The sequence below is a fragment of the Larimichthys crocea genome, chromosome XX (genome assembly GCF_000972845.2).
Source record: "Larimichthys crocea isolate SSNF chromosome XX, L_crocea_2.0, whole genome shotgun sequence".
Classification (NCBI taxonomy): Eukaryota; Metazoa; Chordata; class Actinopteri; family Sciaenidae; genus Larimichthys; species Larimichthys crocea.
The window spans coordinates 10,606,688-10,624,145 of record NC_040030.1 but is presented as its reverse complement, the minus strand read 5'-3'; the positions used below and the strand labels follow the sequence as shown (position 1 = coordinate 10,624,145).

The window sequence follows — 17,458 nt, the reverse complement described above, 5'->3', positions numbered from 1 at the left end:
CCTTCTGTCTCTCTGTGGCATTTAAGCTGGCTAAGGGGTTGAGGCGCTCTGCTGTTCTCGCTCGCTTTTATTCTTACATATCTACTTAATTTCTCATTTCTTTTCTCCATCTCTCTCCCTGGTTAGTATGATTCAGATGAATGTGACTGACATTGAATATATTTGAACTTAGTGGCAAATCAAATCAATTCTTCATCTACTTTCTTGTGCCAACATTGCTGCTTCTTTTTTTTTATTTTATTCTCTTTGTCTGGGTTTGTTTTAGTGTACGTGTCTGTTTCAGCTGAATTTAGACTCACACTGGCTTCATTGCATGACAACTTTCATTTGTTAGTATGTGTCTTATTATTGCATTAAAGAAACAAAAGAGTTTCCCTTGAAAATCTAAAGATAAGTTGTGACAGTTGTTGGGTTCTGTGATATTCTTATAATTGGAAAGGAAAACCTTTGAATTTACGAAGAAGCTATAGAGCATGGCCTCTTGCTTGAAGACACTGAAGCAGAGCTTATGCCCACATGACTATGGTAGTTTATGTTTCCAAACACACATGCACACCCCCCCTTCAACTCAAAGTATTAGGCATTCTCACCACGCTCAAGCAGCCTAATCTGAGCAACCAACCTCCTACAAATAAGAAAGTCAAACTCGGAATTCATTGTTATTTCTCTAAATCTGAGCAAGTGAAACCATGCATTATGTTAACATCCACCAGGCCCCTGGCATTTGCAGCACTTTCTGTGTCATTTAGTAGGAGCGTGTCAGCTGGCTCTATGCAAAACGAATGCAGATGAGGTAAAGAAGAAATCAGCCTCATAGAATGTTAAGTTCCACAAATGATTAGTTAAAGGTATACTGACTGTAAGGCAGTGGTGGAATGTAACTTAGTACATTTACTTGAATACTGAACAAATTCTGGGTACTTTACTTGGGTATTTCCATCTTATGTAAGAGGCAAAATACTCCATTACATTTGTCTGACAACTTCAGTTACATTTCAGATTACAGTTTTTCATACCCTTCCTGTCTCATTAGAAAACCCAGAATCGGGGCGTCGTTTAGCTCAGTTGGTAGAGCATCCGCCCCATGTACAAAGGCTCAGTCCTTGCAGCTGCGGCCCAGGGTTCAAATCCGACCTGTGGCTCTTTCTCGCATGTCATTCCCCATCTCTCTCTCTCCCCACATTCCTGTCACTGTTCAAGCTGTCTCTATCAAATAAAGCTGAAAAAGACCAAAAAATCAGAATCTCCAAATTTGCTGATTTTAAAATTAAAAGTTTTCTGAATCTGAAGGATTAAGTGTTTCTTCATGGGATGAGAAAATTCTGCTACTTCTTGGGCTGACAGCATTTCTTTTAAGAAAAAAAAGAAAAAAAGCTTGGATGAGCTGGCAAATGCATTGTCACAAGGCCGAAAAGGTTGACTTTTTAGAGATGTATGTAGTTCTCACAGGACACAGTGACAGTGACACTAAAAATATATGATGATCTTATGAAAAATAATGCATTACTGTAGATTAAACTATCCAACAATATATAATCAGCTCAAAAGTACATCAATTGACATCTACAGCAGTAAAATACAACATACACACTAATGCAGCAGTAAAATTAATCTAAAATCACCCTTTCTTCTTTCATACTTTAACTTAAGTAAGGTTTTGAATGCAGAACTTTTACTTGTAGTGGAGTATTTTCACTGTGGGGTATTGATACATTTACTTCATTAAAGAATCTGAATGTTTCTGCTGTAAGGTATAAAACAGGGACAGTATATCAAAATGCACTTCTAAAAATATAAATAATTATCAGTGTGATTAGTTTATTAACTTCTTTTAGACATGGGAAATTTTTCTTCAAGATAGGATCTTCAAGAAATAATGTGACTGGTGTGGTTGGTTGTGCGTTTTATAGAAGTCTCAGGTTATAGCAGACGTTTTTTTCTGCACTGTAGCATCTTCCATTGAATAACTGAACATCATAGGTATTACTACAGGATGAGGTGTGTTGCCGAGGCGACAGAAACCTCGTTTACTTTTCAAGGTCATGCCAACTAAAGCAGGTTGTGGAAACCTATTGATATGTCACTGCTCCCACGGCCATGACACACAGAGTACATTAACGCCTTCACAGGTTCGACTATTGAATTTTTGTCTTTCACTCGCCCTGCAGACAAACAGTTTACCTGTGATTAAATGGCCTTAATGCAAAACAATAAGAAAGTACATAATTATTTTATGTTTGTTAATTTGAGATTATCTTTTATAGCTCAGTAAAATTCCACATGGCCCTTTGGCAGATCTACTCTTGGCCAACAATAACCTTTTCTAGAAATGTTGTGTTCAATCAACAAAACCCAAATGGAAATTCATTAGGCCAGTAAGACTGTCCATGCAACTTTTTAAACCAAAACATTAATCAGAACTGATAAGGGGTTTTCAGCTACCAGTTTTCCCAACATAGTGGGTAGATGCTGTCAGCTCCCGTCATGCCTATTGTATGTGTGTTTGGAGTAATTGCTGCTGCTTAGAAAAGTTTGCTGTCTTTATCCACCTGACTTTAGAAATTGCCAACAAATGATACAAACACTATGAGATTGAATAATCATTTTCTACTCAAGGTAACCACTGCTTTCAGAGCAAACAACCTCCATTTCACTCTGCAGAATTTAAAGTATCTGCCAGCATGTCTCTGCTCCATTTGCTGCACAAAAAAAGTATCTGCCAGCATGTCTCTGCTCCATTTGCTGCACAAAAAAAAAGAAGAAGGCATGATTGGTATAAAAGGACAATTAGAAGAAAGTCATCCAATTGGAGAGTGGTGACGAAAAGATGACATGCTCATCACTGGGTGAAAAAATAAATACAATGGATTGGTCAATCTAGTAGTTTAAATAAAGCAGCCAGCTCAGTACAACGAAAGGAGTAACTGTTGGAGAGAGGGGTGGCTGGGAGGAGACCAAAGCAGATTGAGATGGATCGATAAAACAAGAGACGAATAGAGTCAATTAAGGAATTAAGTCAGTAAACAGAGTAGGGTATGGCAGGATGAAATAAAATGTGAAATAAGGTACGAGGAAGGATAGAAGTAAGTTAGGAACAGAGGGAATGAGGAGAGGAGAAGATGAGAAAGGGGATGGAAAGTACATTCTGTGGTTGTAGTTTCCAGTCTGATGAGCATGAATATTTCCTGTGGCTAATTCTTTCTCGCTGGGATGAGGTAAACAGAAAAAAGAAGAAAAAAAACACACACATTTGTGTTTTCTTGTGAAATAGGGATGGGGAGGGAGGGGGATGTTGAAACGGATAGGGGAATACAAAGAAAAGAAGTTCAAAAGGTAACACATGAAGGACTGGGGAGTATAAGGGTGGTTGGTACCATGCTGATATGTGGTTGTTATGTACTACAGCACTGCAAGAAAGTTTGTGGTGTTCCGGTAGATTTTTTTAGGATGTCACTCGGTTGTTGCTAGGTAATTTGCCACAGCAATGCTTGTTGGTAGGATGTATCATGTAGTTGCTGTGGCTTGCTGTTGTTGCTGTGGTGTTTACAGTGTGTTCTTTAGGGTAGCTATGCTTAATCTGAGTGGTTGTGAGATCATTTCCAGGTATACCAGTTTGGGGAATGAGTTTCATAAGAGAGAACTGTATTGTCACTATGGTGTATTATATTTGTGGTGGTCACAAGGTTGAAGATCATCATCATCGAGCCTACTATATAGAAAACACCCCAAATTATTATAGGAGCCTGACAAACTATTCTTATTTAGCTCTGGATACACTGTAATCAAGTGTGAAAGGGAGAGGGAGGGATAATAGGGGTAGTTGGACATGTACCAATTCTCACAGAAATGGATCTCATTCATAACTTGATGTATCAATGAGAGATTGAGACTTCTACTTTTGTCTCTTTTCTAAGTTTGATCTTCCTCCATTCGTCTTTCTTCGTTTCTCTCTCTCAATGAGACTCATACTCATTCTTGCTTATTCTCTCTCTTTATGCCATTATATGTATATCTCTTATGACTTATGATCACAGTAAGATATCCTTAACTTCAGTGTCTCTGAGTTTCTTTCATTTCTTTTTTTACATTGTATTTTCCCCCTTTCTGTCTGTGTGATTAGTTTTCTCTCTGTCCCATTGTCTTTTCTTTTCCCACTCGGCTCTTTTTAACTGTCTTTCTCTTCCTTTTATCTGTCTTTCAATTCTTTTCTTTTTTTTTTATCTCTTGCACTTTCTTTAAATGTGTTTCTGTTTTATATTTTCAGTTTTTGGCACATATGCTTTCCTTTTTCCCCTGTGTCTGTCTGACACTTTCCTTTGTGTGTCTCTGCTTTCATTCTTAGTCAATTTCCAATCTTCATCTTCACACTGTTTCTCTCTTGGTTTGCCTCAAACAGGTAACTGTTTTTATATATCCTCAGCAGCCATATCAATGACTTATAGTACACAGACGGAATTTCCATAATGCAGTGCTTTCTCCATATGCACACTGTAATTGGATTTCCTTTATGCTGTGCCAGATTCTGCAATTTGATTTGATTGTATTGCTACATAAAAGACGGAAGGTGGGTAAGACTGAGAGGGAGAAGGATAAAAGGTTTGTGTTAAGCCTTATTGGTGGTGAGAAAACCAAACCTTAGAGGACACATAAACTTATCCATGCATGTGCATATTCAATCACACCACTCCATAGCACCCACCCACACACACACACGCACAAACTCACATGCATGCAGATACAATACAACCTAGCCAAATTAAAGACTTAAGGTGACAGTGCCTTTGCAATCACGGTCCCTTAACTCTCTGCCTTAGGATAAATTACTTCATTAAATTTATATGTTCCTCATGTATGTTAATTTTGTATTTAAGCCTTTCTGCCAATCTGTAATGTGTTATTTCCTCTATAAATATTATATAGCAGTCTGTAATTATACATTAATATTATAATGAAAATGTGTAAATGTCATGCATGTCAAATTTTCTCATTTCTATTATTTTTTGCATTTCCTTGTAAAAGTCTACGGCCTCTTTCAGCACATACATATAAACCTTTAAGTGGCCAGCAGCTGTGGTTCAGTATTGAATTATATTTTGTCACAAACTCCTATCTTATCCTTCATAATATATATATATATATTATCTATATATATATATATATATATTATATATATATATCTTAATATATATATATATATTATATTTATCTATATAATTATTTACTATATATATATATATAATGAAGACATGCTGCTTAGCTGTTTGTCTTTCAAAAAGTATTTTAAGAGGGGACACTTTGTTCTTTATTTTATCCAAGATTTGGCCACCAAATACCGTTGAATTTTTTTAGCCTTTTCACATTTTCGGAGTTGTGGTCATTCCGGTGTTGATCAATACGGAATGTAGCCATTTGGGCACAGATCAATATGGGATAGTATCACATTAAATGACTTAATTGACCCTTCTCTCCAACATCTGCTGTTTTTGTTCCAGGAAGTGCCGGTACACCAGTGGTTTTCAATGAGAACGGAGATGCTCCAGGAAGATATGATATCTTCCAGTACCAGATTACCAACAGGTCTACTGCTGAGTACAGAGTCATCGGCTCCTGGACCAATAAACTCCACCTCAAAGTGAGATTTTACACACACACACACACACAATATATATATAATTACGAAAAGAAGTAAGCAAGAGCAAAAGTAAAGCAAGATATCCAACAAAATGTGATCACGGGAATCAGGTTTCAGCTGAAGTTAAGGTCATCTGCTTGCTTATGGGTGTGAGATAATAAAAAGTTGCTGTCTTCACATGTTTGAAGTTCCATTAATCACATGCTCATACTGTTAATTATAATCTATATAACAAAAGCACAAAATAATACATAGATTATTGCTCATGTTTTTCAAACTCACTTTATATTCTATCTCTTCTCTGTTGCTGACCTCAATATGCAATATGAATAATAAAAATATATATACAGTAATAAAAATGCCTTTACAATAATCCAAATTGTATTTAGATTAGACTGAAGCTGCTGAGGCATTATAGACCGAATGCGTTGGCAGACTGAAAGTTCAACATCACTGTGTGCAGCAGCCTTGACTTCACAGTCCCCTGTTACTTGGCTATTATTGCTTTGGCTCAGTCACAAAAGTTAGCAGGAATTGAGCTTTTTTTTTTTTTCCAAGAAAGTGTGGAGTATTTCTTTCTTTCTTTTCAGAATGCAAAGTGTCGTGCAGGGACATACACACGCCTCCACACGGTCACACACAGTATACGACCTGTCAACGCTTGAGTTCTGCATACCGTCACACACAAAAAAAAAGCACAAAATCTAACGCACAAGCGTAGTGAAATCCGGTTGCCTTCGTCTCAGCTCCTCACTCAGCGACTTACACACACATGCACACAAGCTCCTTGAGCATGCTGGAGTGCTTTGTGTTATAAATCCACCCAGGACTTCATTAGAAAGGCCAGATGACAGATGAGAAGACTAATAGACACGAAGTGCTTTCTGCCTGATGGACGGCCTGGCTGACTGAGAGAGAGAAAGACTGCATCGACACAAAGGACGGCACATAGTTAAGACACACGTGATTGGGCGCTTTGACAGTTGACAAATTAACAGATGCATTTGATTGGTTTAACGATTCAGTTGGGTTTGAAGGCGCGGTGGCAGAAGCAGCAGGTGAAAGTTTTAATGATCAACAAATTGTTTGAATGCTCATCAGCATAAAGAGAGGACAGGTCTGTGCAATGGGTAAGGGACAAGATAAGACAGTGGGTTTTGTGGTAAATGTTTGGTTTGACATGCACAGAGATGTATAAAGTACTGGATTAAAGGAGTGGAGTCGAAGTACAAGTGCTATATGAAAACACTGACTTGAGTAGAAGTTGAAGTGTTCTTTAAACACCATACTTAAGTGAAAGTACAAAAGTATTCAAAATGTTTTGTACTTAAGTATTGCAAGTAGAAGTAGGTAAAAAAAAATGCTACTTAAAAAAGTAGACTGAAAGTAAAAGTACAAGTAAAAGTAAAAGTACAATACTGTTGTTTATATTTTCAATATTTATTAAGGCACAACTTCTAATGTTACAGTGTTACCAATGTTCATGGTAGATTCTATGATTTCCCATGGTCTGTGAAGCGTCTGAATGAATGCAGAGCGAGGGGGCCGGGGAGCGTGAGAGCGCGCGCCTGGGGGAACGATGAAAGTACGGCGCACGAGTGAGGTTGATGTGTGCGACCAGGACTGTTATGTTGGTTTTTTGGTGTGGTTACGGCCGACCAGTAACTGAGTTCCTGGAACCAAACCGTTAAATGAAAATAACTGTAATAATAACATATTAAATGCAGGTTTGTTGAATAACCCTCGTCATTCACACGTGTCTTGCTGGTCGCTACAATAGTCACGAGTAACAATTCAGCACATGAAAAATGATCGGAGTAAAAAGTTAAATTCATCAAATATGTAGTGCAGTAAAAGTGGAAGTTGGGGGCAAAAATAATACTCCAAAAAAGTACAGATACTGCATTTTAGTACTTAAGTACAGTACTTAAGTAGTTCCACTTCGTTACTATACATCTCTGGACATGCATTGTGTGGACAGCTAAGTTGATGCTTCATTCAAGAGAGGATCACAACTGGACCTGTGTTGTTTTGGGTTGTGCATGAAGTCATTTATGGTTATTGTTACTAGTGTGTATCAGTGTGTGTGTAAAAAAACTGTTATGGTTATAGGCTATGAATAAATAATGAGCAAAAATACTGAATAAACAGGAAAAAGTAGCACAGTTTTAAACAAACAATGCTAATATACTCTCCTGCGAACACATGCACTTTTTCTACCATTAGAGTATTTCTCCTGACAGATATATTTGCTGCACTAAGTTGTGAACAGCCAGTAACCCAATATTGGTGGTTGAATGCTACACGTGTGTGTGTATGTGTGTGTGTTTCTATATGTGTGTCAGTGATCAAATCAAGTCCATTTTCTTTGTCCCTGATGGGTTTTTCCTCCTAACTAGTTTTTGTTGGACTGGTACATCGTGTGCCTGTTCAATGCTCCATTTTATTCATCGCCCTCGGCAACGGGTGAACCTCCGGGACTCCGTATAATGACAGAGTTACAAACACTGGCACACATAACGACAAATTAAAGACAGACACATGCAAACGCACTCATACCAGACATACAGAAAACTCAGACATTCACTCTGATGCCAGCAGGACGAGAGCACAATCAAACAAAATGCACACACAAACACACACACAGAAGGAAATACAGATGGCCTATTTGTGCCAGATCTGATTATGGTCTGATTGCTGGCTTCCAGACTAGCTGGTGTTAGTTTTGTTCCCGGCAGCACTCAGGAAAACGATCAGAGGATCTACTTGTGCTAATTGCTCACCAAGTTGCCCTGAAGACACACTTTCTGCAGGTACAGAGAAAACTCAGTGTTAAAGGACTGTTAAGACACGAAGTAATGTCAGCTTCAGCAGATGGCTGCCAATCTTCATGTGGCTTAATGTCCCACAAGAAGGTCTGGGATGTTTTGTTTTGCCATCTGAATGCACAAATGTTTTTATGTTGGACTGACGACAAAAACAAATCAAATTCACGCCATATGGAACAGATCTTAAACCTTTATCCAAATGTCTCTCCCAAATTTCTTCTCCTGCTAGGTCGAGGCCATGCGTTGGAAGTCGGGTGACCCATCTCTCCCACCCTCTGTATGTAGCATCCCGTGTCGTGCAGGAGAAAGGAAGAAAGTGGTCAAAGGCGTGCCGTGTTGCTGGCACTGTGAGCGCTGCGAGGGATATCATTATCAGGTAGATCTCTGGAGAAATACTGACCACCGGTGCTTGCTGTTGGCTCAGTTGGAAATATTGTGAGTAGAACTTTTGGCCCTCTAATGCTTGTCCCACATCTCTCTGGCATATTATTTCTTGCTGGTTTGTTTGCACAAATTGCAAAAAAAAAAAATTAAAAAATCTTCCCTTAACAGCCTGTCAGGATGGTTGACAGTAGTAGCATGTAGCTCAATTGGCAAAGGACATAAAAAGAAAAGGAGGAGATTGTCCTGACTTGTAAATTACCTCGATTATTGTGTTTTAAAAGCCGGGAAAGCTTCCAGAAGCTCTTAGCCTACGCAGTTCGCTTGTGTAAAATTGGTCTGTCAATAAAACTGTGACAAAAATGTAGATTTTAACCAAATATGTAACCTTGGTTGAATCTCCTGCAACAAATAAAGCATATACAATCATTCCCATGTGTTCAACAGCTACAAAAACGAATCAGCTTTGTCGCTGCATTCATGTGTTTTCTCACATGAGTTCTGTTCCTCCTGTGTAGTGATTTTTATTTCGACTAAATTCAGGCAATCAAAAAAGTGAGCCACTTAGGTGGCCCATTTTAGATTTATATATGCAAGGGGGAACCCCACAGATACCATTATAGCAAATGGAAGCACATAATTTGAGGTGAGGGAAAAGGGTATGAACACACATTATAAAGATACATCCCCCCATGTTAATTATATCACGGTTGGGGACAATTTGGCAGCTCATCATCCTTCTTATTAAATTAGAAAAATCCATGAGCGAGCAAGTATATGTGCAACGTGTTCCCTTGTTCAGGATACAATAAAGGAAAAAAGAAAATATCGGCCATAACAGCAGCAGGCGATGCTTGTCAGAGCAATCGATACTCATTTTGCAGATACATGCATTTGCTGTAAAAATCCATAATCTGTTGACACATTTATTATAGATTTGGGATTTTAGCAGAATGGGAAATAGTACAATGGTGTGACATAAACAACGGAGTGAACTAAGGAGCAAGTGTACAAAAATCTGTAAGATGTTTCCTCTCATTATCCAGTCATTTGCAGAGGTGGATAACATTAGCTCAGCCTCAAATACTTGGTAAGTGAATCAGCTGTTGAGATGTCTTTGGATGAAAGCATTGGGGATTTACAGTATATTTGAATAAATGTGGGAGCTATATACCAATTTGCCACACTTCTTGTAAGAGTTTGGGTTTTAATCCCTTCTTTAACTGTACTTAAGCTTATTAATTATGGACAAAAATAGGGTTGCACTTAGTTCTGGTAGATTTGCCTTTAGCTGGCCCTAGCTCCATTTGACTTGACTTCTTTCTAAACATCCGGCTGTTTCTGTTGACTCTGATTGCCTCCAAGAAATTTTCCAAAGAAAGACTGCAGAGTTATCAAACGCATAACTAATCATTTGTTTGCCTATTGAAAAAGTGTTAGACCCAAAGCACTAATCGAGGAAATTGACAACTTTCCTTTGCTAAAAGTGAACTTCAGCAACACTCCAAGCAAAACCAATACAGCCAGGTTCATGGTTCATGTGGGATGGATTTTGTTAGAGGGGAATAAATTATCTTGATCCATAAATGGTGAGCAGGTCCTCCATCAAGCAATGACAAAGTTTTTGCTCGTTATGATGTGAAAAAAAGATGAATTGGAGCAAGGTTAGCATCTTTTTTAAATGAAAAAAACTTTGATGTCTTATGTCCGCAGGCATCAGAGTTCACCTGTGAACTGTGTCCATACGAAATGCGACCTGATGTCAACCGCACCGGCTGCGTTCCCATCCCGATCATCAAGCTGGAGTGGCACTCCCCCTGGGCCGTGGTCCCCGTCTTCATCTCCATGCTGGGGATCATCGCCACCTCTTTCGTCATCGTCACCTTTGTCCGGTACAATGACACGCCCATCGTGCGAGCGTCAGGGCGGGAGATGAGCTACGTGCTGCTGACGGGAATCTTCCTGTGCTACGCCATCACGTTCCTGATGATTGCCACGCCGGATGTGGGAGTGTGCTCGTTCAGGAGGATTTTCTTGGGCTTGGGGATGTGTTTCAGCTATGCTGCGCTGCTCACCAAGACCAACAGGATACACCGCATCTTTGAACAAGGGAAGAAGTCTGTAACGGCACCCAGGTGATGACCGCTGCGTGTGTTCAGTGCACGGCGATTTCAATGAGTGTCATAGAGCTGAAGGTCGCTGCAACTGTGTATTCACAAGACCTAACCTCCACTTCTTCCTTACTAAGCTACTTGCCATCATTATTCATCATTTATTTTTCATCCATTATTCATGAGAGTCATGAACTCACACTCACCTAGTGTTTGCACTCTGACTCTGGGAGGGAGCATCAACTAAGTGGCTAAGATGTTAATGCAGTATTTAATATTACTCAGGTCCACGTCCCTGCAACCCAGATGGTCATCTGTTTCTTCTTCAGCACTCTACCGCTTTTTTTCTGACAAACAGGATTTTCAAAGTTCTTGCTTGTTTTTCCCCAGAAAATTATTTAGCTATCGTTGTCAGCCACTGTTGCACCTACTGTTATATACGAATGAGAACACGAGCAAATTACAGTAAATACATTGAGGGAAAAAAAGCTGCCACACAATTGAGACGAGGGCACTATGAGATGCAGAATGAGGCAGTAACATATTTTCTGCAGAGAGCTCTTTTCAGGTTCCAATTGTGTGTTGTGCCTCCAGATAGTTAGGCACTAAGCTTCCTTTGAGCCTCAGGGCTTTGAAGGAGCAGGTTGTTTCTTCACCAAGGGTGTAAGTGAAAACACATAGCTCTTGTTTTTGGGGTATGATTCGCCCCCGTTTTTGTTTCCTCTGCATCCTGGATGATTCTCACATTTCCTCTATCCAGTGTTGTGGGTCACTTCGACTGCCCCTCTTTCTTGCTCTAAAATCCCATCATTACCTTTTCTCTGATCTCCCTCCAACTCTTGTGCATTTGCAGGAGTGTATAGGAATATATATAGCTGCTGTCAAGCAGCAAATCAACCTTTTGGCAATTATGAAACAGGTTTTCAGGTTGATGGTCAAGGATCTTTTGAGGTTTTTAAAATGTATCTAAGTCTTTAACTTTAAACTTTTAAAAAATCTCTAAAGCTCACCACCTCCTTATATCAGTAATCCTCTCCTCCCCAGGTTCATCTCTCCTGCCTCCCAGCTCGTCATCACCTTCTCACTCATCTCCGTTCAGCTGCTGGGCGTCTTCGTCTGGTTCGCGGTGGACCCTCCTCACACGGTCGTAGACTACGGCGAGCAACGGACCCAGGATCCCTTGTCGGCGCGCGGCGTCCTCAAGTGCGACATCTCTGACCTCTCCCTCATCTGCTCCCTTGGTTACTCCATCCTGCTGATGGTGACGTGCACAGTCTACGCCATCAAGACGCGAGGCGTGCCGGAAACCTTCAACGAAGCCAAGCCCATCGGATTTACCATGTACACCACCTGCATCATCTGGCTGGCATTCATACCCATCTTCTTTGGCACGTCACAGTCCGCAGAGAGGGTAAGTGTGTGTGTTATCTCCTTTGTGTATGTGTGTGAATCCTGCTATATTTCCTGCATACTTTAACTGAGATTCCCTTTGTGAATAACAGTCTACAGAGAAAGTGAGTATATTGCAGATGTTTGTACTTCGTCTTCGTTATCTTTAGGGTTTCTGTGTTTGCAGAGAGGATGAGACCATAGTGTGTGTTTGCTAGTCTGCGTGTCTATCTGTTGGTTTACCCTGTATATGACCTGTTTGGGATTTAAAGCAATTTTTCATTGGGACATCACTGTCTACAGAAAAGATAACTATAGGGTAAAGCTTGTGTGTTTCACAGGTCTACGTGTGTGTGTATTTGGGCTTTTGTGATGCTAATGTATATTTGTGTGAAATCTATTTTACAAGATAACAATTCATGGACAAGTAGGTGGTGAAGGTGTGGTTTATAGGAGCACGACTAAGCTCTCCTGAGACCATTTTGCAGCATTATTAAGTTCTGAAATCACCTTTTTGAGCCATACATCTGCATGTATATATGGCAAAGAACTTTCCAGGGATCAAAACTGAATCTTTTGGCACTGGCAGATGGGTATGTATTTCAATTGTAGCTATACTAATGGCTTGAAATCCAAAAACTCCTGACAATCCCCTATGAGTACAAGAGGATTTTCTGTCTGGCTGATTGACTGGATCCATGCTCCTGGTCCAGGCTTTTAGAGGGTTGTAGCATAGAGCTGATTCCCCCCTACCTTTAGTCAATTATTGATGGCTTCATGATGTGAATAAGATGTAACGTTTCTAAGATGGATGTGTGTGTGTGTCGGGATTCAGGCTGAACAATAGGTCTATTATGGATGTGCAGTGCAGTATCCGCATGTATATATTGCATTTAATTGGATATTTTAAACTGTGCGTTATCAGCTTTTACGTACAGTTATCTACTGTATTTTACACAGCCACAATCACACAAGAACATACTTGAATTCCACATGGTAGTGGTATAAAACCTAGGGGTCAGGTCCTCCAAGATAAATCTCAGGGACTAAAAAATAATTAAATCGATAAGCAAGAAAGAAATACTGCCTTCACCTCCGCAGGCCTCTGAATATCCCTCAAATAGAACAATCTAAGACGGAAGAACCACTACTACAATAATCAGAGGTTACAAGTAGCTATTGCTTTATTTCAAGAGGTTTTACGCAGGAAAGGATAGCCGCGGCTGCCTTTGGGGAAATCATAATCTGGTATATAAGTGATCGACTGATTGTGTGACAGCCTATAAGAGGTGTCCTTTCTCCTTATCAGTTTAGAATTAAAGGGTTTAGGAGGCATGGACATACATACACTCTGATTCATAACACACATAGTAAACCGCTGTATATACTAAAATGTATTGATTTGTTGATACCGTGAGTATCCTTCTTTTAACAGTAAAACACTTCATACGCTCATTGAAATTCAAGGCAGGTCATTGATTGCAGATGTCACAGGCTGTACATCACAGTGCAAAACCTTTGTATACTGTAAATGTGCACATACAGTAGATAAATAAGCAGTAAACAATCGCATACGCATGGGGGTGAACAGATAGATAGCACTGTGTTGTTCATAGCTTTCTCTATAACATAATACTCACATGCACACACACACATAACAAAGCTGACCAGGTAAGATATTAATCAAATCGTTGTACAGCACCAAAACAAAGCGTGTCCTTGAAAGTGCATGCCAGTCCATCTACACAATCTGAAATATCAATATTCTGTCCAACTGTGTCATCCTCTTCTACATAACTTTTTTAGTCTGTCCCTGTTTTGGAGTGTCAGTCAGAAAATTTCCATCTCTCCCTCTCCTTGTGTCTCAACCCATTTTCCTTTCAAGGCATGTGCCGCCTCTGTCGCAAAGCTGACATCAAAGTGATCCCACCTAATCACACATCAGGGAAATCATACTCTTTCTGAATGTTTCATAGTGTTATTTTTTTCCCCTTTTCCTCATTTCTTTTTAGAGAAGCCAGGGAGATTTTTTTTCAGCAGTTATTGATGAAGGAAGTTTAAATGACTAAAGTTTTTTTGACTTCTTTTTTTAACGATTACCTTTTTTCTTTTTCTTTTCCTTTTTTTTCTCCTTTTGCCCAATTCACACAATTATAACCCAATAATGAGAAAATTACTTCTTCACTTTCCCCAGAAAGAGGCTTTAATCCAGTCATCATGGCCCCTTTTAAGGTGGCTTCATGTGTATATATGGCTGCAGAAGCCATTTGTGTACCACTTCACATGAGTATATCTGTGTGTGCATGCATGTGTGTGTGTGTGTCTGACGTGTTGAAGCATCCTGTCTCACTTGTTGGGCTGAGCAGCGTCCATGCCATGTTTGTTCAGCTAATTAAAATGTCCACCGGCGACTTCTTATGTATTTGCGTTTGTGTGTGTTTGTCTGGTGTGTTGTATTTAATTGGAATATCCACCAGTGCACACTTGTGTGTCTGTGTGTGTTGCTTCTAATTGGAATATCCTCTGGAGTGTGTGGCAGCTGGCTGGCTAACAGTGAGAGCAGAGGAGAGGGAGGAGAGAGGCGAGTGAAAGGAATAAACAGGTAATGATGTGACTCGCTGATGGGGCTTTAATGAGGAGAACTCTACCAAGGGCATAGGTTTGGTTTCCAATGGAGGGGAGGCTACGATGAAGTTAGTTGGAGGTTAGATGACATGACTCACATTATGATTAACTTGCCAAACTGCCATCATGCCCTGCCTAATCATTATTCAGTACTGTACTGTACGTTACTAAGTAAGTATTAACTCTGCTTTGTTAATTCATTTGTTAACGTTACACAAATTCTGCAACATGAGTCATAATCCCTCTTAGATACTTAGCATGAGCATACCTAGAACATCAGGTGTACGTTTTACTGTAGGTCAGTTGTTCATCTCTATGGTGACCCAGATTTGCTCTCAAATGTGTGAAATGTGCTTATAGCAGCTGTTTGTTTGTTAATGGGGTTGCGGCTTGTAATCAGACTATTAGTAGTGTCTGTTATGAGATCTATGGTTACAAACATTCCATGAATTTTCAAAGTTGGATACTTTCCATGGGAATTAACAGGAATTTATGGGAATAAACAGGAATAAACTAGGAATTTACAAAATTAAAGGTTGGCCCTTAACAGGGAACTTAAATACATTTGGGGAAGATACAGTAGATAGCTAGCTGATAAGCTAGATGTTAAATAGGCTATAGTTAGCATCATTTGATTGACCATTATGAGGCTTATCATATCATGCTGCCAGCCCAATTTCCAGTAAATTCAAATTAATTCCGAGAAATTCCCATAATTTTCATGGAAAATTCCCCAGCTTACCTTACCAATTCCCATAATTTTCATGGAAAATTCCCCAGCTTACCTTACCATGGACAGTTTCTGGAAATGTACCCTTTTGCAACCCTAACGAGGTCTTGGAACCTCCACCAGGTGTGCTTCAGTGCTTTCCAGAGTCACTGTGGTAAAACACATCTCTGTGGGAGTGTTTTTTTAAAGTTTGCCAGGTCTTGTCTTGAGGGAGTACCAGCAAAGATGTGAAGGTGATGGTCTGTGGTCAGTGCACCGTAAAGTGGGTGAATCTGAAAAAAAAAACAAGTGGATGGATGGATGGATAGAGAGATATCACGGCTCACACAAATACAAAAATACATTATTCACCACAACATAACCACAAAAAAAAAAGGCATAGCACCCACACACGACAGTTCCCAGGCTGTTTTGTTTAGCGATGCTATGGCAGTGGGGACAAAACTCCTGCCACAGCGTGCCCGTTTCCAGGCCAGGGACCTTTATCTGTGACCGGATGGGAGCAGTGTGAAGACTGGGTTGAGGGGGTGGCTGGGGTCATGTGCTGTACTGTGTGATCTGCATGTAAAGGCTTTGCTGTTGAGGTCTGAGAGATTGGGGTTGGAGGTGTTGAAGAAACAGTGAACAATAGAAGAGAAAGATACTTTTATAGAACAACAACAGAAGGTAGGGGTTTGTGGATGTCAGTGATTTGTTGTGCATGAGTCAGTAAGTTGACCTTTAGCATCAAACTACCGTAACAGGGATGAATTTTTAACTCAAGTTCTTTTTGCCTTAATATCAGTTGATGTTTCTGAATCAGGTCCATCTTTTATTGTCAGACATGCGATTTTCCTGTGACCAGCATGTGTCAAGGATAATATAACCAACCTTTAAGGAGTTCAAATGGCATCTGCTTACCTCTCCTTGGGTCCGTTTTTAGTTGTCAAAGCCTGCATTGACTGCGAGAAGTGCCGGATCTTTGTGTGAGGTACTGTGAGATCAGCAGAGTTGAGCAGAATAAATAGATAAAGCCTGTAGAGGTTGTTGCAAGTTAAAGATTGTGCTCATACAACAATGGTTACAATGCATAACCTTCCATCTGAACAAATCTGAGTTTTCCTCCCAGCTTCTGACTAAAAACCCGGCATACAGTCTATAACATGGAGACTTTAAGTGTCTTTTTGTATTCACTAGGTATGTCAAATGCAGATTCTGTCCTTGCCCACTCATTGTCACTTGCTTCCATTCCCTCCAGTGTATTCTTGTTAAGTCCCTTCTCATATGCTCCTATTTGTGCATCTCTGCTTCTTCTTTCTCACTCCCTCTCATTCCTCCCTATTATGTGTGTCTTGTGTCTCACACTCTTCTCCGCTGAATGCTCAATGCGGCTCTGAGTCACGGCGGACATGCGAAAAGAGAGGGAGGGAGAGAAAAAACAGACAGAGGTGAAGAGGGGGGAAAAAAAAAAGCAAAGCAAGGGAGAGCTGAAAATTGAAAGGGAAAGTTACAGCGAGAGACGGGAACTTGCAGGGTGACAGCGAGGCACGGAATATGAATGTGGGAGATAAATCAAGAAAGGGGGGGAGAGAGGGATTCTTAACCATCACCAACCAGGGAAGTATTGTTTTGAAATAGGTCATGCTACCATGCAGAGGCTGCTGGCTCCAAACAGCTTCTGCCGCACCCTGCAGAAATAGGAAAGGTTGTGTGTGTGTGTGTGTGTGTGTGTGTTGTGTGCTTCTCTCTGCCTCTCTCTGCTTGTTGTAAAGCCCTAACCACA

The 17,458-nt window shown here is 40.1% G+C and overlaps 1 protein-coding gene across 6 annotated transcripts in view; it reads left to right on the top strand.

Moving 5' to 3' along the window:
- grm8a (glutamate receptor, metabotropic 8a) overlaps positions 1 to 17,458 on the top strand; it is a 225,283-nt gene that overhangs the window by 191,118 nt on the left and 16,707 nt on the right. For all 6 annotated transcript variants that reach the window (XM_027291890.1, XM_027291888.1, XM_027291892.1 and 3 more), the window contains 4 exons: positions 5,493 to 5,632; positions 8,690 to 8,836; positions 10,555 to 10,976; positions 11,997 to 12,363. In XM_027291890.1, the coding sequence (XP_027147691.1) occupies positions 5,493 to 5,632; positions 8,690 to 8,836; positions 10,555 to 10,976; positions 11,997 to 12,363 (1,076 nt within the window). The remainder of the gene's footprint in view (positions 1 to 5,492; positions 5,633 to 8,689; positions 8,837 to 10,554; positions 10,977 to 11,996; positions 12,364 to 17,458) is intronic.